Source organism: Ovis aries, chromosome 8 (assembly GCF_016772045.2).
Source record: "Ovis aries strain OAR_USU_Benz2616 breed Rambouillet chromosome 8, ARS-UI_Ramb_v3.0, whole genome shotgun sequence".
Classification (NCBI taxonomy): Eukaryota; Metazoa; Chordata; class Mammalia; order Artiodactyla; family Bovidae; genus Ovis; species Ovis aries.
The window spans coordinates 10,056,744-10,072,387 of NC_056061.1; the positions used below are offsets into that span (position 1 = coordinate 10,056,744).

At 41.8% G+C, this 15,644-nt stretch overlaps 1 protein-coding gene across 3 annotated transcripts in view; it reads right to left on the bottom strand.

Moving 5' to 3' along the window:
• UBE3D (ubiquitin protein ligase E3D) overlaps positions 1–15,644 on the bottom strand; it is a 329,217-nt gene that overhangs the window by 159,989 nt on the left and 153,584 nt on the right. Inside the window, exon 10 of one of the 3 annotated variants that reach the window (XM_004011125.5) lies at positions 5,676–6,231. The exons of the other annotated variants lie outside the window; for them this stretch is intronic. Coding sequence (XP_004011174.2) covers positions 6,211–6,231 — 21 coding nt within the window. The 3' untranslated portion in view covers positions 5,676–6,210. Of the gene's footprint in view, positions 1–5,675; positions 6,232–15,644 lie in introns of those variants that run through there. 3 annotated transcript variants of the gene reach the window in all.

Consider the following 15,644-nt stretch of genomic DNA (forward strand, 5'->3'; position numbering starts at 1 on the left):
ATCCCATGGAGGAGCTTGGTAGGCTGCAGTCCATGGGGTCACTGGGAGTCAGACACAAGTGAGCAACGTCCCTTTCACTTTTCACTTTCATGCATTGGAGACAGTATTCTTGCCTGGAGAATCCCAGGGATGGGGGAGCCTGGTGGACTGCCGTCTATGGGGTCACACAGAGTCGGACATGACTGAAGTGACTTAGCAGCAGCAGCAGCAGCAGTACTTTTTTTTTGGTCAGCTCCCCCATGAGAGTTCTATGAGAGCAGGGACTTTGTTTTATTGATTCTGTTGTATCCATAACCGTGTTCTGCATGTATCAATAGAAGGCGTTGCATAAATGCATGTTAAATGAACAAAGTTCAGAAGCTGGTTTGCAAAATGAGTGGCCAATAGAAATGTTCAACAGGGTATATGAACTGTAATTACACTAGGTGAGAATAGGTTCACAAAGCCACTTATTTAAGTTAACAGATAACCACTTTGTTAACTTAAAGAAAAACACAGACCATAAGGGTTGTTTGCTGAAGTTTTACTAAGGGTCTTATTGAGGACTATAGTCCAGAAGACAGCTACTCAGTTACTTCCGAGGAAACTGCTTCAGAGAGGTAGGGGAAAGTCCTGTTTATATGTGACTTATGGTGAGGGAATACATGTAGTCAAGCACGCATCTTAGTAAAAGATTACTGCTAATTGCAAAGAACAGGCATCTTGGGTTCATGATTTACTGCTTCCCTATGGTTTTTCCTGTGGTCATGTGTGGATGTGAGAGTTGGACTGTGGTCATGTACGGATGTGAGAGTTGGACTGTGAAGAAGGCTGAGCACCAAAGAATTGATGCGTTTGAACTGTGGTGATGGAGAAGACTCTTGAGAGTCCCTTGGACTGCAAGGAGATCCAACCAGACCATCCTAAAGGAGATCAGTCCTGGGTGTTCTTTGGAAGGACTGATGCTAAAGCTGAAGCTCCAGTACTTTGGCCACCTCATGCACAAAGAGTTGACTCACTGGAAAAGACTCTGATGCTGGGAGGGATTGGGGGCAGGAGGAGAAGGGGACGACAGAGGATGAGATGGCTGGATGGCATCACTGACTCGATGGACATGAGTCTGAGTGAACTCTGGGAGTTGGTGATGGACAGGGAGGCCTGGCGTGCTACGATTCATGGGGTCGCAAAGAGTTGGACATGACTGAGCGACTGAACTGAACTGAACTGAACTGAACTGAACTATGTATGGAAAGATGAAAGCATCTGGTTTGTTAAAGTTCTTCCTGGGACTTCCCAGGTGGCCCAGTGGCTAAGACTCCATGCTTCCAATGCAGGGGACACAGGTTTGATTCCTGATTGGGGAACTAAGTCCCCACATGTTGCACAGCCAGAAAAAAAAAAAAAATTCCTTCCTGAGATATACATCTAAGTTTCTAAGGGGCCTGCTCGTCCAAAGCTCAGAGTACCTCATTTTGGTTTTCACCCTGAATTCCTCTCAGGGCGTGACTGCAGTGTGTTACCACTTAACCTTATGTGAGGTTAGTGATGATGGCATCGTAGGTGAGCGATGCTTTTTGATCTTCATTCACAACTTAGGTTTAAGTTTTTAGAGGTATAAAAGATGGGCTGGGAATTGATATTGCACTATGCTTGTGGTCCTTAGTAGCCTCTAATTAGTGTCACAAAATTCTCTGTACCATTATCTAGGAATACTACAGTATAAGGTCTGGAATTGTATTCACAAGACACAGGAGGCTAATGTGGAATGAATCCTTAAGGGCCAAAATTAAGGCTGTACAGCGTGTTTCAATTCTCTTAGTCTTCTTAATGTGGTTTTCCAAATGCAGATCTCTGATGCTGGATATTTCTCTTTCTCTCTCTCTCACACACCGACCTCCAATTTTCCCTGTATAAAAGAAAGACAGAAAAGGTCCCACTTCCCTTCTTTCCCCACCCTCCTTGGCCCCCCAAAACAGACTCTCCCAGGTTTAGACATGTCATTCTCGGACCTACCCAGTGACTAGACTAGAATAGCTCACTCTGGACACTGGCATAGTTGTGCGGACCTTTCCCTCCGTTGGGAGAACCAGTGGAGACTGACTGAGCTTCGGTTGAGAGCTTCATCATCTCAAGATTGCAGGTGACATGATAGATGCAACTTCACCCATGTTAAGTGTAGTGTGTGGACAGAAATCGTCCCTGTGTGTGTGTGTGGCCCCTCCTCTTGCTCCTGCCTCTCAAAGCCACTCCAAAACAGGAGGGAAGGGAGCAGGTCACAACCTTTAGAAGAATGACATGGCTACAGAACTTGGCAAAAACTGGTTAGAACCAACTGGGTCCAAGATGGCAGAAGATTTGACTTCTAGTAGACCTGGAGCCTCATTAAAATGCTCATTATAACATATTAGCATATGCTAAACAACACAGTTACCAGCACCATGACAGTTTTGAGGCTGACCATGGTTATTGTTGTTGTTTAGTCCCTAATTGTGTCCAACTCTTTTGAGAGCTCAAGGACTGTAGCCCGCCAGGCTCCTCTGATCATGGAATTTCCCCAGGCAAGAATACTGGAGAGGGTTGCCATTTCCCTCTCCCGGGGAACTTCCTGACACAGGGATCTAACCCACATATCTTGCATTGCAGGCAGATTCTTTACCACCGAAGAAAAGGATCAGCCACCAGGGAAGCCTGAGGCTGACCGTACAAGGCCCCAAATGGGTGGTGGCTCCATTTCTGCCATTTCCGGAAATCTCCGCCCCTTCCCCAAAATAATTGGAAAAATCTCCCCATTCACTAGACTATGAAATTATTCAGCCTATAGAAACGAGCCATGCCTTATTTCAAGGCTCTCCTTCTCGCCTTCAGAGAGAAGGCTTACACTCTTTCCATGGGGTATGTTTCTCAAAGTTATCTTTGAAATCATGATCACCTTCACCGTCTATACTGTAAACAAGTATCAGTATGGAAACAGTTCCTTTCATTTCCAGAGGAAGAAGAACTATCTCAAGGGAATTCTGCTCCAGGCACATCTAATTTATTCCATTGCGTCATCAGATTTATTCCAATCTCCAACAATTAGGTAAAAATAAACTGAACTCTTAAGAAATAGTCACACAAAGGTATTCAGCAGCAGCGTTTATCTGCATAAACAATAGTATACTAAAACCAGGTCATCTGCCAGAAGGGAACCACCAAATCTCATTTTCATGACACAGCCTCAAGAGCAGTGGCTCTAAACTGAGGTCAACTTCAGCCTCTAAATTTAATCCCTGGGTCGGGAATATCTCCTGGAGAAGGAAATGGCAACCCACTCCAGTATTCTTGCCTGGAAAATCCCATGGATGGAGGAGCGTGGTATACAGTCCATGGGGTTGCAAAGAGTCAAGACATGACTGAGCAACTTCACTTTCACATTTTTTTTTCAGCCACTAAGGCAATGTCTGCAGACATTTTTTTGTTGTCACAGCTAGGGTAGGGGGCAACTGGCATGTGGAGGCCAGGAATGCTGCTAAACATCCTCCAGTCCACTGAAGGGCACCAGAATATGTTACCCCAAATATCCCACTATGGCATCAGGATTATTTTGAGCTAAAGACAACTGAGAACCAGCAGAGGCAAGAAAAGCTTTTTAATCTCTCCTTAACTGAGTAAAAATATAAATTTCCCCATTTGTAAAGGAAATTTACATTCACAAAAGGAAATTTCCATTTGTAAAGGTGTCTCTGAACAGGAAAAGAGCCACAGCTGGACAACTCTTATTGTCATTATCTGCACAAGACAACCCTTGTTTATGATGTATTTCCTCCCCTCACCTTCCTAGAACTTAATGCCCCCTGCCCAGAAGCCTTAAACTCCCTTCTCTTTGTCTAAGATGGTATATAAATCTCAATCATCTGGTCACTTCCTAAAGTCTCATTTCCTTGTGAAACTTCTGTTCAGAGGTATGTAATTAAATTGGTTTTATTTCTGTCATTAATCTGTCTTTTCTCAGCTTGATTTGCAAGCCCTAACCACTGAACTTAGAAGTGTATGGAAAAAAAGTTTCTCCTCCCTACAGAAGAGGACAGTCTTCCACAACAAAAACTTATTCAGCTTCAAATGTAAATAGTACTAAGGTTGAGAAACTCTGTTCTATACTGACAGGTAGAAATCTAAAGCACTGAAAGTCACTGAGGTGTGTGGCAGCTGAGTAGTGTAAGTGAAGTCAAACCAATTTTCCTTTATGACCGTGAGTCTTGGAAAAAATACTGAGAACTACAGTGCTTCAAACTGTGCTTAATAAAATGACTCTGCAGGATCAAAAACGGGGTTTTTATTCCTATGTCCACCAGCTGCACCATTAAGAGTGCTACACCACTGCTCTGCTAGTAGGACCCCTGTTTTGGTTAAACTACAAGGAAGAAGCAGCTATGAAGGTTCACTAAATTACCGTGCCAGTGACCCCTGTGTTAAGGGTGTTAGGAAATTAGGAGACAGGGAAATTTTTGAGTAAAAAGGTATTAGATAGTCCACAGGGTAGAATTAGTGCCAGTATGAATCAGAGGAGGGCTCTGTGGCGCCTTCCTGGATACAACTACTTTCCTTGTCTCCAGTTTCTTGTTCATAGGGTATAGGCTTCATTCAGCCTCCTTGACCTTCCCTGAACTCCAAAGGGCAGATTCAATTTCTCATCAGAGAAGGGAAGGAATGCAGAAACTAAGGAGGACCCATCAAGAAGATACAGTGCAGCGATTAGAGCAGGAGCCTAGTTCCTTCTGAAGGGACATACATAACAACATGCTTGAGTTCTTCTGCAGGAACAAAGGGCTTCCCGGGTGGTATGAGTGGTCAAGAACCCCTCTGCCAATGCAGGAGACAAAAGAGACGTGGGTTCGATCCCTGGGTCAGGAAGATCTCCTGGAGAAGGGCACTGACAACCCATACCAGTATTCTTGCCTAGAGAATCCCAAGGACAGAGGAGCCTGGCAGGCTACAGTTCATAAGGTCACACATAGTTGGACATGACTCAGTGGCTAAGCACGCACACACGCAGAAACTAAAGGCCCCATCCTGGTGGGGGATGGGAACCCCAGAGTGAGCACAAGATTCTTGGAGCACAGCCTTGTTACCTCACCAACAGCCAGTCAGAAGAAAGTCTGCATGTGTGGGAAGATAAAGAAGACTCTGACCTCCTCCCCAAATGATTCTTTCAAAAACTTCAGTGGTCGAGCGGCATCTTTGGAGTTGGTTTTTGGACGTGAGTCCGCCACCTCCTCAGGTTGCCAGCCTCATGAATAAAGGAGGTTTTCCATTCCAATCAACACTTGTCTCTGGAGTGTTGACTTTCAAGCAGCGAGCAGCCTAAGGTGACTTTGGTAGCAAACAGGCTTGGTGAGAGGAGCAGGTATAGCTGCAGATCTAGAGACTGTCCTCCTAAGTAAGAAGTGGGCAGGAAGAATCTGCCTACCTCCAGCCCCGAGGTGGCTCCTTCTGTGAGATGACAGGCACGTCTCAAACCTTCTCCCTAAGATGAGGGCTGGTCCTGCGCCCTGTAGGACCCCCTCCAGCTCTGTCATTCTGAGCGGTTCCCTTACCACATGCTCCAGCACACAAGGACTCAGACAACTCTGTAACAGGAGGCCAGTGAGGTATATTTCTTCATCTGCAGCGTACTTGGTAATGGTAAAGGAATTAAAGAAGAAAAGGAACACGAGCAGTTTTGCATAAATGGGAAACCTTTTAATTTGACAATCAGGCATTCAACAGACATTTACTTACTGAGCATCTCCTCTGAAGAAAGTATACAGAAGTTCCATATTTTCTTAAAAAAATTTTTTTAAAAACAAATCTGAGAAGTTCTCTGGAAGCTTATGTCCTAAGATTTACAGTAGCTAACATTCAGTTCCACCAGCGAAGCCCCTCGCTGCCTCCACACAGGACAGATGGGTCTCCGCCAGTTCTCTCTCTCCAGGTGGTGCTGACACAGCACATATCTGAATGTTCCTCTCGGTGGGAAACAGAGATGAAAATTCTATACTTATCTCTCAACCTGCTACTATGACTTTCTGCACGGCCTCGGTGTTTCAGAGATTTAAAGTTAACTCCTCTTAGAGAACAGATGCAAGCAAGGAAACTCAGAACTGCAACGCCCTGTTCTCTCTGTAGCCGGGTTCTTGTCTCTGCAACTGCTGCCCACTGGGCTGACTGCTGGTGCACCCCGTGCTGTGGAGAGGAATGTGTCGACTCCCTTGGCTACATCTTCAAAAAGGCCACCTGGAAAAGGAAGAAAAACCCACAGTGCTTTCCTTATATAATGTGATAAAAGGGCTGAGTGCACATCGAACCTGGATCAGGTAAGTCTGGTCAGTAAGGATGCTCGCTGGTCTACAAAGAAAAATGACTCCTGGTTGGGCCAGATACTGCTATTTTACAGAGGGAGCCAATTAGTTCTTTCATAAATAAACCATACAGTAATTAAAATAATTCACATGCACTTTAAAGGGAAAAAAAAATTAAGTTTAAATTGACACTAACACTGTACTGCCATGAAGTAATCCAGTTCTTGTTCCCATTGGTTCAAACAGCTGCTTTGGATCTTCTGTGAACAGACTTCCAAATCCTGAAGACTCCTGGGCAATTCCAGGTTCTTGTCATGATTGTTAATTACACTAATCTCTCTTCCAGTCATGCCAATGCTTTTAACCACATTCAACTATATACATGGGCTTGTCAGTGCAAGTTATCTTAAAATTCAGTTGTTTCAAAAAATTTAATTCATATAGATAAAAAATTATTTCAGACTATTTAATAAGGCCCAGATCAAATGCATCAAATTTCTCAATAGTTTTGGATAATTATGAAACAAATATAATAAAGTCAACCATAAATGCTCTGAAAGTTCTAGTTCAGGGGTGATAATAAATTGCGGAGAGTGACAGCATCTGGAAGAGAGCAGCACGCAGTCGGAGATAAAGATGTGGAAGTTTGTCCCGGGCCATTTTTGCGGGGAAGGAGTGAGCAACAGAAGCGAAAATATTCCACTCTTGGACAGCTGGTACTTAAGTCCCCAAACGCAGTCAAAGGAGGTGTGTATTTAATGAGCCCTGTTAAGGGGAAAGGAAAAGCAAAGAGTCGTGCAAGGGCAGAAGGCATCTGCTTTTCATCAAGTGATTCAGAAGGATGTTACTCTTCATACGATGCTGGTGAGAAAAGCCCCTGCTGTGTTTCCGTATCAACTTCCAGCTGAGTTTTTCTATCAAGTTCTGCAGTGAGAACAAAGTTGAAGGAGCAGGCAAAGAAGAAAGGTTAAGATTCCTAAATAAAATATAAGCATGGGGTGGGGAGGAGATAGATAGCAAAGTAGAAGGACATGAGCTCACCTCTTCTTACAGAAAATGTAAACTTGGACAACTGGTGCAAACGTCAAGGGCTTAAAGTCAAGAGTCTGTGATAATAGTTATGAAGACACTTGTGTTTCTCTCCCTGGCCTCTCAGCTGGTGACAGATATTAGAAGCCCATGAATGTTCAGATGAGAAGGGGCTGCTGAAGAGAGACCAGATGGGCCCTTTAGGGGATGATCACAGAATCCCAGGAAGGAGTTTCAGGGGTTACTGAGTCTGACTTCTGGCTCACTGTGGTCAGTATCTCTGTTGGGAGACTCTACTTCTTCAACAACAATTCACAGGGACCTTCCCAAGAAGCCAATGCCACTGCTGATACTCAGAGACAGAAAGATGGTGGCTGAAAACCAGTCATCCCTTTTTGAATTCTGAGAGCCGCAATGTCATGGAGTATTCCAACCAGGAACTACTTAGAATAACTGATGGTGACAAATGTTGTCATAAAAATGGTTTTAAGAACTTTCGCCCTAGAACCACCGGATCAGTGGTCCTCTACTTGGGACAATTTTGCCCACCAGGGTACATGTGGTAGTGTCTGAGGATTTCTTTTTTTTGTCACGGCATGCAGAATCTTAGTTCTGGGACCGGAGATAGAATCCTTGCACCCTGCAGTGGAAGCACCGAGTCCCAACTGCTGGACCACCAGGAAAGTCCCTGGAGATATTTTTGGCTGGCACAATTTGGGGGATGCTAAAGGCATCTAGTGGGTAGAGAGGGAGGGATATTCTGATAATGCACAGGACAGCTCCCCATAAGAACGAATAATCAGCCTAAAAGCATTAACAGTGCCAGTGCTAAAAAATGCTGCAGTTCAGAGTTAAATCTCTCCATGACCTTCAACAAGAGGTTTAGTTAGATGTCTCTGTGACCTTCAACAAGCTCATTAAACTCTATAACAGGACCGACCAGAAACTTGTAAAACACTTTCCTATTTTGATTCTTTTCATCCTCAGCAGTCTTACGATTTAGGTAAAGCAGGCATCTGAAACTTTGTTTTACAAATGAAGAAACAGAAGCTCAGAAAACCTAAGTGACTCGCTCAGGATACAAAGCTAGTAAGTAGCAGGGATGGGTTTAGGAAGAAATTTTTATTTCCAATCCATGCTTTCCCCCCCTGTAGTTTACAGATAGATGATCAAGATAGAACTGCACAGGTTGGGGGACTTTCGATCTTCACATTGTCTCATATATCAAAGAGTTACTTTCTTTTGCATGCTTGTGAACATGGATGCAAGATGGAGAAAACTACATGAGTCCACGCTCATTAAAACAATGCAAAATGCAGCCCCTGAGTCAAAAAAGAAAAAAAAATTTAATTTGACCTACTATGTCTTTTTTTTTTCTTGTTTGTTTTTATAGTGCTGCCTGCCAAGGACACTATGTGTTTCTCAGGACTTAATAACAAGAAACTGTAATCATCCTTGGGAACAGGTACTGTACAATGTAGTTTAGCTTCTTTTTATTTAAAACATTTTGAGATAACATATTTCAAATGCAGATTTTGTTTTCCCTAGCTTTTATTCGTGACAGGAAAAATTGCTTTCCCTACCTGCCATTTATTTTAAGAGAGGATAATTTTATTTTGTTCCATTACACTGAGAAAAATCTCCGTATTTCATCTTTTTAGTTTTATTCCCCAAAGTAAAAAGTTTTAAAGCTTTGCAGAGTCTATGAGTACAGCTACAGCTTCAGGCTCCATTGTTGCCTTTCTGGAGTATCTAGCTACAAAAGCATAAATAATTATTAGAAATGAGGGAGATAGGGCTCTTTGGAGTTCGCTGTAAGGTTTCACCCTCTTTGTTCTCTCCTCCTGAAAGTGGACGCTTGGGAATGAAAAAGGGGAGGGAGAGTGAAACTGTCTAAAAATACTGTCTCTGCTTTGAGTCACCATCTAAAAACAATCTTAAGCCACCATAAGCAGGGCCAGGCTGCAGTAATAGTTGACCAAATGTTCAGTTTATAATGCTTCTGTACAATTGCGTAAATATGCTAAACACTTTTGAATGCTCTTTTTGTCTTAGTTAACACAATTATACTATGAATTCTATTCCTCAGCATAGAGTTGGAATTTCAATCAATAGAAAGACATGCTGTCAAGGCAGCCTGCACAAGAAAAAATTAACATTTTTAAAAATGCTACATAAATGCTTTGAGGTGCACAAAACAAGACAGATAAAACTGTAAAATACTGAAAAATGTGTTTCATAGTAAAATTGAGCTTTAGAAAAGACTCTTCAGAGAAACTAGCACAGCTACACACAAATGTTCCTTTTAAAGGGTACTGTAGACTTAATAAGTAAATATAAAACACTATGCCTTAAACATATTTTTTGTTTAGGTATGGTTCATGTTCAAAGTTATGTTCTGAAATAAATGTTATGACATGGAAACACATTTTATTTTAATATTATAAAATCCAGTTTCTAGGCTCAAGCTTCATTTACAAAATAAAATATACAATATAAATGTAAATACAAAAATAATGAAAGAAAATTACTTTTTCAATCACATTGAGTCTTAAATGACAACAGGGTATAAAATGCTTCCTAACTTGCTAATTTAGCATCAATCAGGCCTGTGTTGATGACAATGTGGACTCCACTCTTTGCGCTGAATAAATAATATGAGATTTTCCTCTACTGGGCTGGCAAGCTGGCTTCATTCACTCAATTCATTAAATGATTAAATACCACCTATAAGTCTGTGACTGTCCAGTCAGAGAACACACTGAGAAGGTACTCCCTCGTGGCACTCATATGTGAGTGGGGGAGACAGTCAAGTAATGAGATGATTCTAATAGGTTGGGATAAGTCTAGGATGGACGCGTAATACCTGATCACAGAAAAAAGACCATTCTTGGGTTATGAAAGGAAGTAAGATTTCTCAAGAAGTAGCCTGAATGAGGTAGTTATTACTCGAATTAGGAAAACTTGTGTGGTAATAAAGCCTGTCATGGCACAGAGTGGGATATACCTTTTTTCCCATTAAAAGAAGCTGGCTTTGCTAAATGAACAAACAGGAAGGATGGAATAAAGGACCAGAGATGTGAGAAGCAATACAATAAGGAAGAAGATCCTATCCCTCTAAAATGACAGTAAGTATGTGTACATTGAATGTGGACAGAAATACTAGACCAAGCAAACATCAGTGAAGCCTTCCAACTCAAATTCTGTAAGCGCCTTTAGAAAGTAGGAAAAAGGCAAGTAAAATCACTGTCTTTAATGTCACTTAAACCTTTACCTTGTATTTTAAATAAAATTGTATTTTATTTAGTCCATGGTACACTAGGAAAACAATAGAATGAGAAAGACTAAAGATCTCTTCAAGAAAATTAGAGATATCAAGGGCAACTTTCATGTAAGAAGGGGCACAATAAAGGACAGAAATGGTAAGGACCTAACAGAAGCAGAAAAGAGTAAGCAGAGTGGCAAGAATACACAGAAGAACTGTACAAAAAAGCTCTTAATGACCAGGATAACCACAATGGTGTGATCACTCACCTAGAGCCAGACATCCTGGAGTGCGAAGTCAAGTAGGCCTTAGGAAGCATCACTATGAACTAAGCTAGTGGAGGTGATGGAATCTCAGCAGAGCTTTTTCAAATCCTAAAAGATGATGTTGTTAAAGTGCTGCACTCAATATACTAGTAAATTTGGAAAACTCAGCAGAGGCCATAGGACTAGAAAAGGTCAATTTTCATTTGAATCCCAAAGAAGGGCAATGCCAAAGAATGCTCAAACTACCACAACAGTTGCACTCATCTCACACGCTAGCATGGTAATGCTCAAAATCCTTCAAGCTAGGCTTCAATGGTACATGAATGAAGAACTCTCAGATGTACCAGCTGCATTTAGAAAAGGTGGAAGAACCAGAGATCACATTGCCAACATCTGTTGGATCACAGAAAAAGCAAGAGAATTCCAGAAAAACATCTGCTTTTCACTGACTACACTAAAGCCTTTGACTGTGGGGATCACAACAAACTGGAAAATTCTTAAAGAGATGAGAATCCGAGACCACCTTACCTACCTCCTGAGAAACCTGCATGCGGGTCAATTAGAATAGTTAGAACTGGACAAGGAATAGCTGACTGGTTCCAAATTGGGAAAGGAGTATGACAAGGTTGCGTGTCATCACCCTGTTTATTTAACTGATATGCAGAGTACATCATGTGAAATGCACAAACTGAAATTAGGATTGCCTGGAGAAATATAAATAACCTCAGATATGTAGATGATACCACTCTTGTGGCAGAAAATGAAGAGGAACTAAATAGCCTCTTGATGAGGGTGAAAGAGGAAAGTGAAAAGGCTGGCTTAGAACTCAACATTCAAAAAAAGAAGATCATGGCACCTGGTCACATCACTTCGTGGCAAATAGAAGGGAAAAAGTTGAAGTAGTGACAGATTTTATTTTCTTCGGCTTCAAATCACTGTGGACGGTGACTGCAGCCATAAAATTAAAAGATGCTTGCTCCTTGAAAGGAAAGCTATGACAAACTTAGACAGCATATTAAAAAGCAAAGACATCGCTTTGCTGACAAGGTCCATATAGTCAAAGATATGATTTTTCCAGTAGTCATGTATGGATGTGACAGCTGAATCAGAAGGAAGGCTGAGCGCCGAAGAATTGATGCTTTTGAACTGTAGTGCAGGAGAAGACTCTTGAGAGTCCTTTGAATTGCAGGGAGATCAAACTATCAGTCCTAAACCTTGAATATTCTTTGGAAGGACTGATGCTAAAGCTGAAGTTCCAACACTTTGTCTACCTGATGAGAAGAGCCAGCTCACTGGAAAAGACCTTGATGCTGGCAAAGACTGAGGACAGGAGGGAAACAGGGCGACAAAGGATCATACCAACTCAACAAACATGAATTTGAGCAAACTCCAGGAGATGGTGAAGGACAGGGAAGCCTTGCGTGCTGCAGTCACACAATTCACAAAAATTGGACATGACTTGGCAACTGAACAACAATAACAACACAGTTGGAAAATTTACAGACCCAATCGAAAGCTTGTGTTTTTCACCTACCAGAACCAGTAAAGCACAGCAGAGCTATGTTTTCTAGTTAAGGGCAGTGTGTGAAGGACCAGAAGACGGAGATGTGAGTGAGATAAAGAGAGGCCCTTTCCTTTCCTGATGAGGCTAGACACACGGACAAATGCAGCAATTCCCAGGTCTTGAGCCTGTTTTTCAACAAAGCAAGAAACTTCTAGACGTAACCTTCCCATCACCTCTTTCACAGCCAGGGGGTTGTGGAGGCATTGCTGGTGTTGGATGGTGCTACTGAGACAGCACTGCGGTGAACAAGCCATCCGGATGCAACTGCCGGAGCTCCCAGTTATTTAAGGCAAACCCAGCAGCCTCACCCATGATAGCAAACACATGGGGCAGACATGTAGACGGCAACAGTCTTGAGGTCGTACATAAAAATGTATTTTCTCAAGCACAAAACACATTCATTTAAAGGGAAAAATTCTATGATAGATACCGATATGGGTGGGTGTTAAAGTGTAAAATGGTAAATAGTGCTACCACAATAAACACACTATCACTCATAAATCAAAAAGTCCTTTGAATTTCTCATTCTTAAGGGATACGCACAGGAGGGAACTGTGCGTATACGCAGAAAGAACAGTGGTGTGCTGCAGCTCTGGAGAGACTGGTGTTTTGAAATCACCACTGCACTGCCCTTTTGACACCATGCCTCCAATCAAACAAGTTTATTCAGAAACGGAGTTACTAGGGCTCAGAAATGGAACATTTTTCTATAGTATTAATTCCTTAAAATTTTTAGCAGCAAAACCATTTTAATAAATATTATTTCAAGGAAGTCATGCTCATTCTAACCTTAAGAAGTGTGGGTGTTGAAGAAAACAATGTTTTGGGGACATCAGTATAGTTAGAAATTCCAGGAGGGGACACGAACCCACATGGGGAACAAAACAGCTTTCCACAGCAGGTAACTGGTTTCTGGCATCTATAAAAATTTATGTCAGTGATAATTTAACATTCCTATTTTAGGAGTAAATATTAATTTTTCTAACAGAGATACTAGCTAGTCCCTCCTAGTCCCAAAGGAAGAACTAGCTTCATCTAAAACACTTCAACCCATTGTCAAGGACGGAGGAGGGACCAGCTTGGGAGGCTATGGCTGTTGATCCTACTAGTTAGCTGTGGAAAAGCTCTATGGAAACATCACCCAGGCAATAATGAGATGCTGTAACAAGTGATCCTGGGGCAGGACTACTTAGGTGCATGTGTACAGAATTCTGTTGAGTAAGAAGAACAGCACAAAGCGATTGCCCACACTTTTTAGGCAAAAGGCTAAGGAAGGTCATAGCTACCTCTCTAAAGCCTCCTAGACAATTTCATCTCATACCTGAAGAGTCTTAGTTTGTGCTGGTTGGTATTTAACCATAATTATTAAAACTTAGAGAAATCAGGAGTTGTTCTGCTCATGGGAATTCTTTATTCTAATAAATGATCAATAAATATGAGTTACAGACAAAATTAGAAAACACAGAAATGCATAGAAAGAAGAAAATAAAATTTTTACAACTTTATGATTTAGAGATAACTATTATTGACATTTTAGATATATCTTTTAAGATTTATTTTCTATGTATAACTGGACATTTCTGCATATGCTGTTTTGTAATGTGTAGCTTCTTTATAACCTAATGATATATTATAGTAGCTTCTCATGACAGTGAATATTCTTCTATGACATGTTAAATGGTTGCATTATACTCCACTATATATCTGGTCACTTAAAAAAAAGGTCAAACAAATAACTCACTCTGGAAAGCAAACCTAAGGGGTCCTTTGGAGGGGGATGGCTGAGGGGATAGTACTGTTGAGCCAGAAGGCACTTTAGCATAATCTGGCCCGGGTTCTCATTGGTATCTCCTGGAACTTGTATATCAGGCAGATTCTCCTGTTTCATTCTAGAACTGCTCAACCAGAGCTTCCGGGGGCAGGCCAGCAACTGGGGTCCTGCAGGTCCTCCAGGTGGTTCCACTGGGAATTCCATCCAGCTTATCCAGCTGAGCAAACTTAGAGAGGGTAAGGGACGTGTTTACAGTGACACAGCTTATTAGAGGAGGGACTCAAACACAGGTCTTCTAACTCCTAGTCCAGGGCCTTCATTTCTGGCCAGTGCAAAGTGAAGATGCTGATCTATGGTATCTAAAAATCCTTTAAAAAACATTTTTTCCCCTTATAGAAGACAGAAAGATTGTCACACAAGGGAGGAACAAATTATGTCCAGGCCAATATTCTGTTATGGGTATAGGAGATTGAGCCCAACAGCTATGAAATGAGGGTTGAGTCTGTTTTGCTAGCTGCCTAGAGACTGAAAAGTCCAAGTTTAAGTCACTTAGTTGTGTCCGACTCTACCATGCCATGGACTGTAGCCCACCAGGCTCCTCTATCCATGGGATTCTCCAGGCAAGAATACTGGAGTGGCTTGCCATTTTCTTCTCCAGGGCATCTTCCTGATGCAACGACCAAATCCATGTTTCTCCCATCGCTGGCATATTCTTTACCATCTGAGCAACACTAAAGGGGTCAAATATTTCAAACTGACCTACTGTGTAAAGCTCATCTATGAAGATTAAGTGATTTTTTTTTTTGGGGGGGGTTGGAGGGAGGAGCTTCTGATATGCCCTGATTTAAAGTTCTCTTTTCTAAATCTACTTACTCAACATAGCTATCTTTAGCAAACCTATTTAGTTAGTTCAGGTAATGAAAACTGTCACAAATAGGACTTCAGAATAATTTGGCAAAGAAAAAGAAAAAGCCTCCCGTACTTTGCTTGGAGTATGTCTACAAAACAGTATAGGCATTCTAGAAAACAGTTTGGCAGCGTCTTTAAAACACTAAACATGTAATTACTGTATGACCCAGCAGTTTATCAGACATTTATCCCAGAGAAATGAAAACTTTATGTTTACATAAACACTTGTATGTTAATGTTCATGGCAGTATTATTTTAATAGCCAAAACCTGGAATCAGCCCAGGTACATGGTTAATGATGGTATATCCACCATGAATACTTACTTGGCGGCACTGACAAGCAGCAAGCTATTGATACATGCAACAACTTGGAAGATTCACAAGGGAGTTAAGCCAAGCTCAAAGGGTTGAGCTTTCCATACTGTACGGTTTCATTTATGTACCATTTTTGAAATGACAAAATTTCCCAACTAGAGGACAAGGCAGTGGTTTCCAGGGGTTGGGGATGGTGGGGAGCAGAGGAAGGCTGTGATTATGAAAGAGC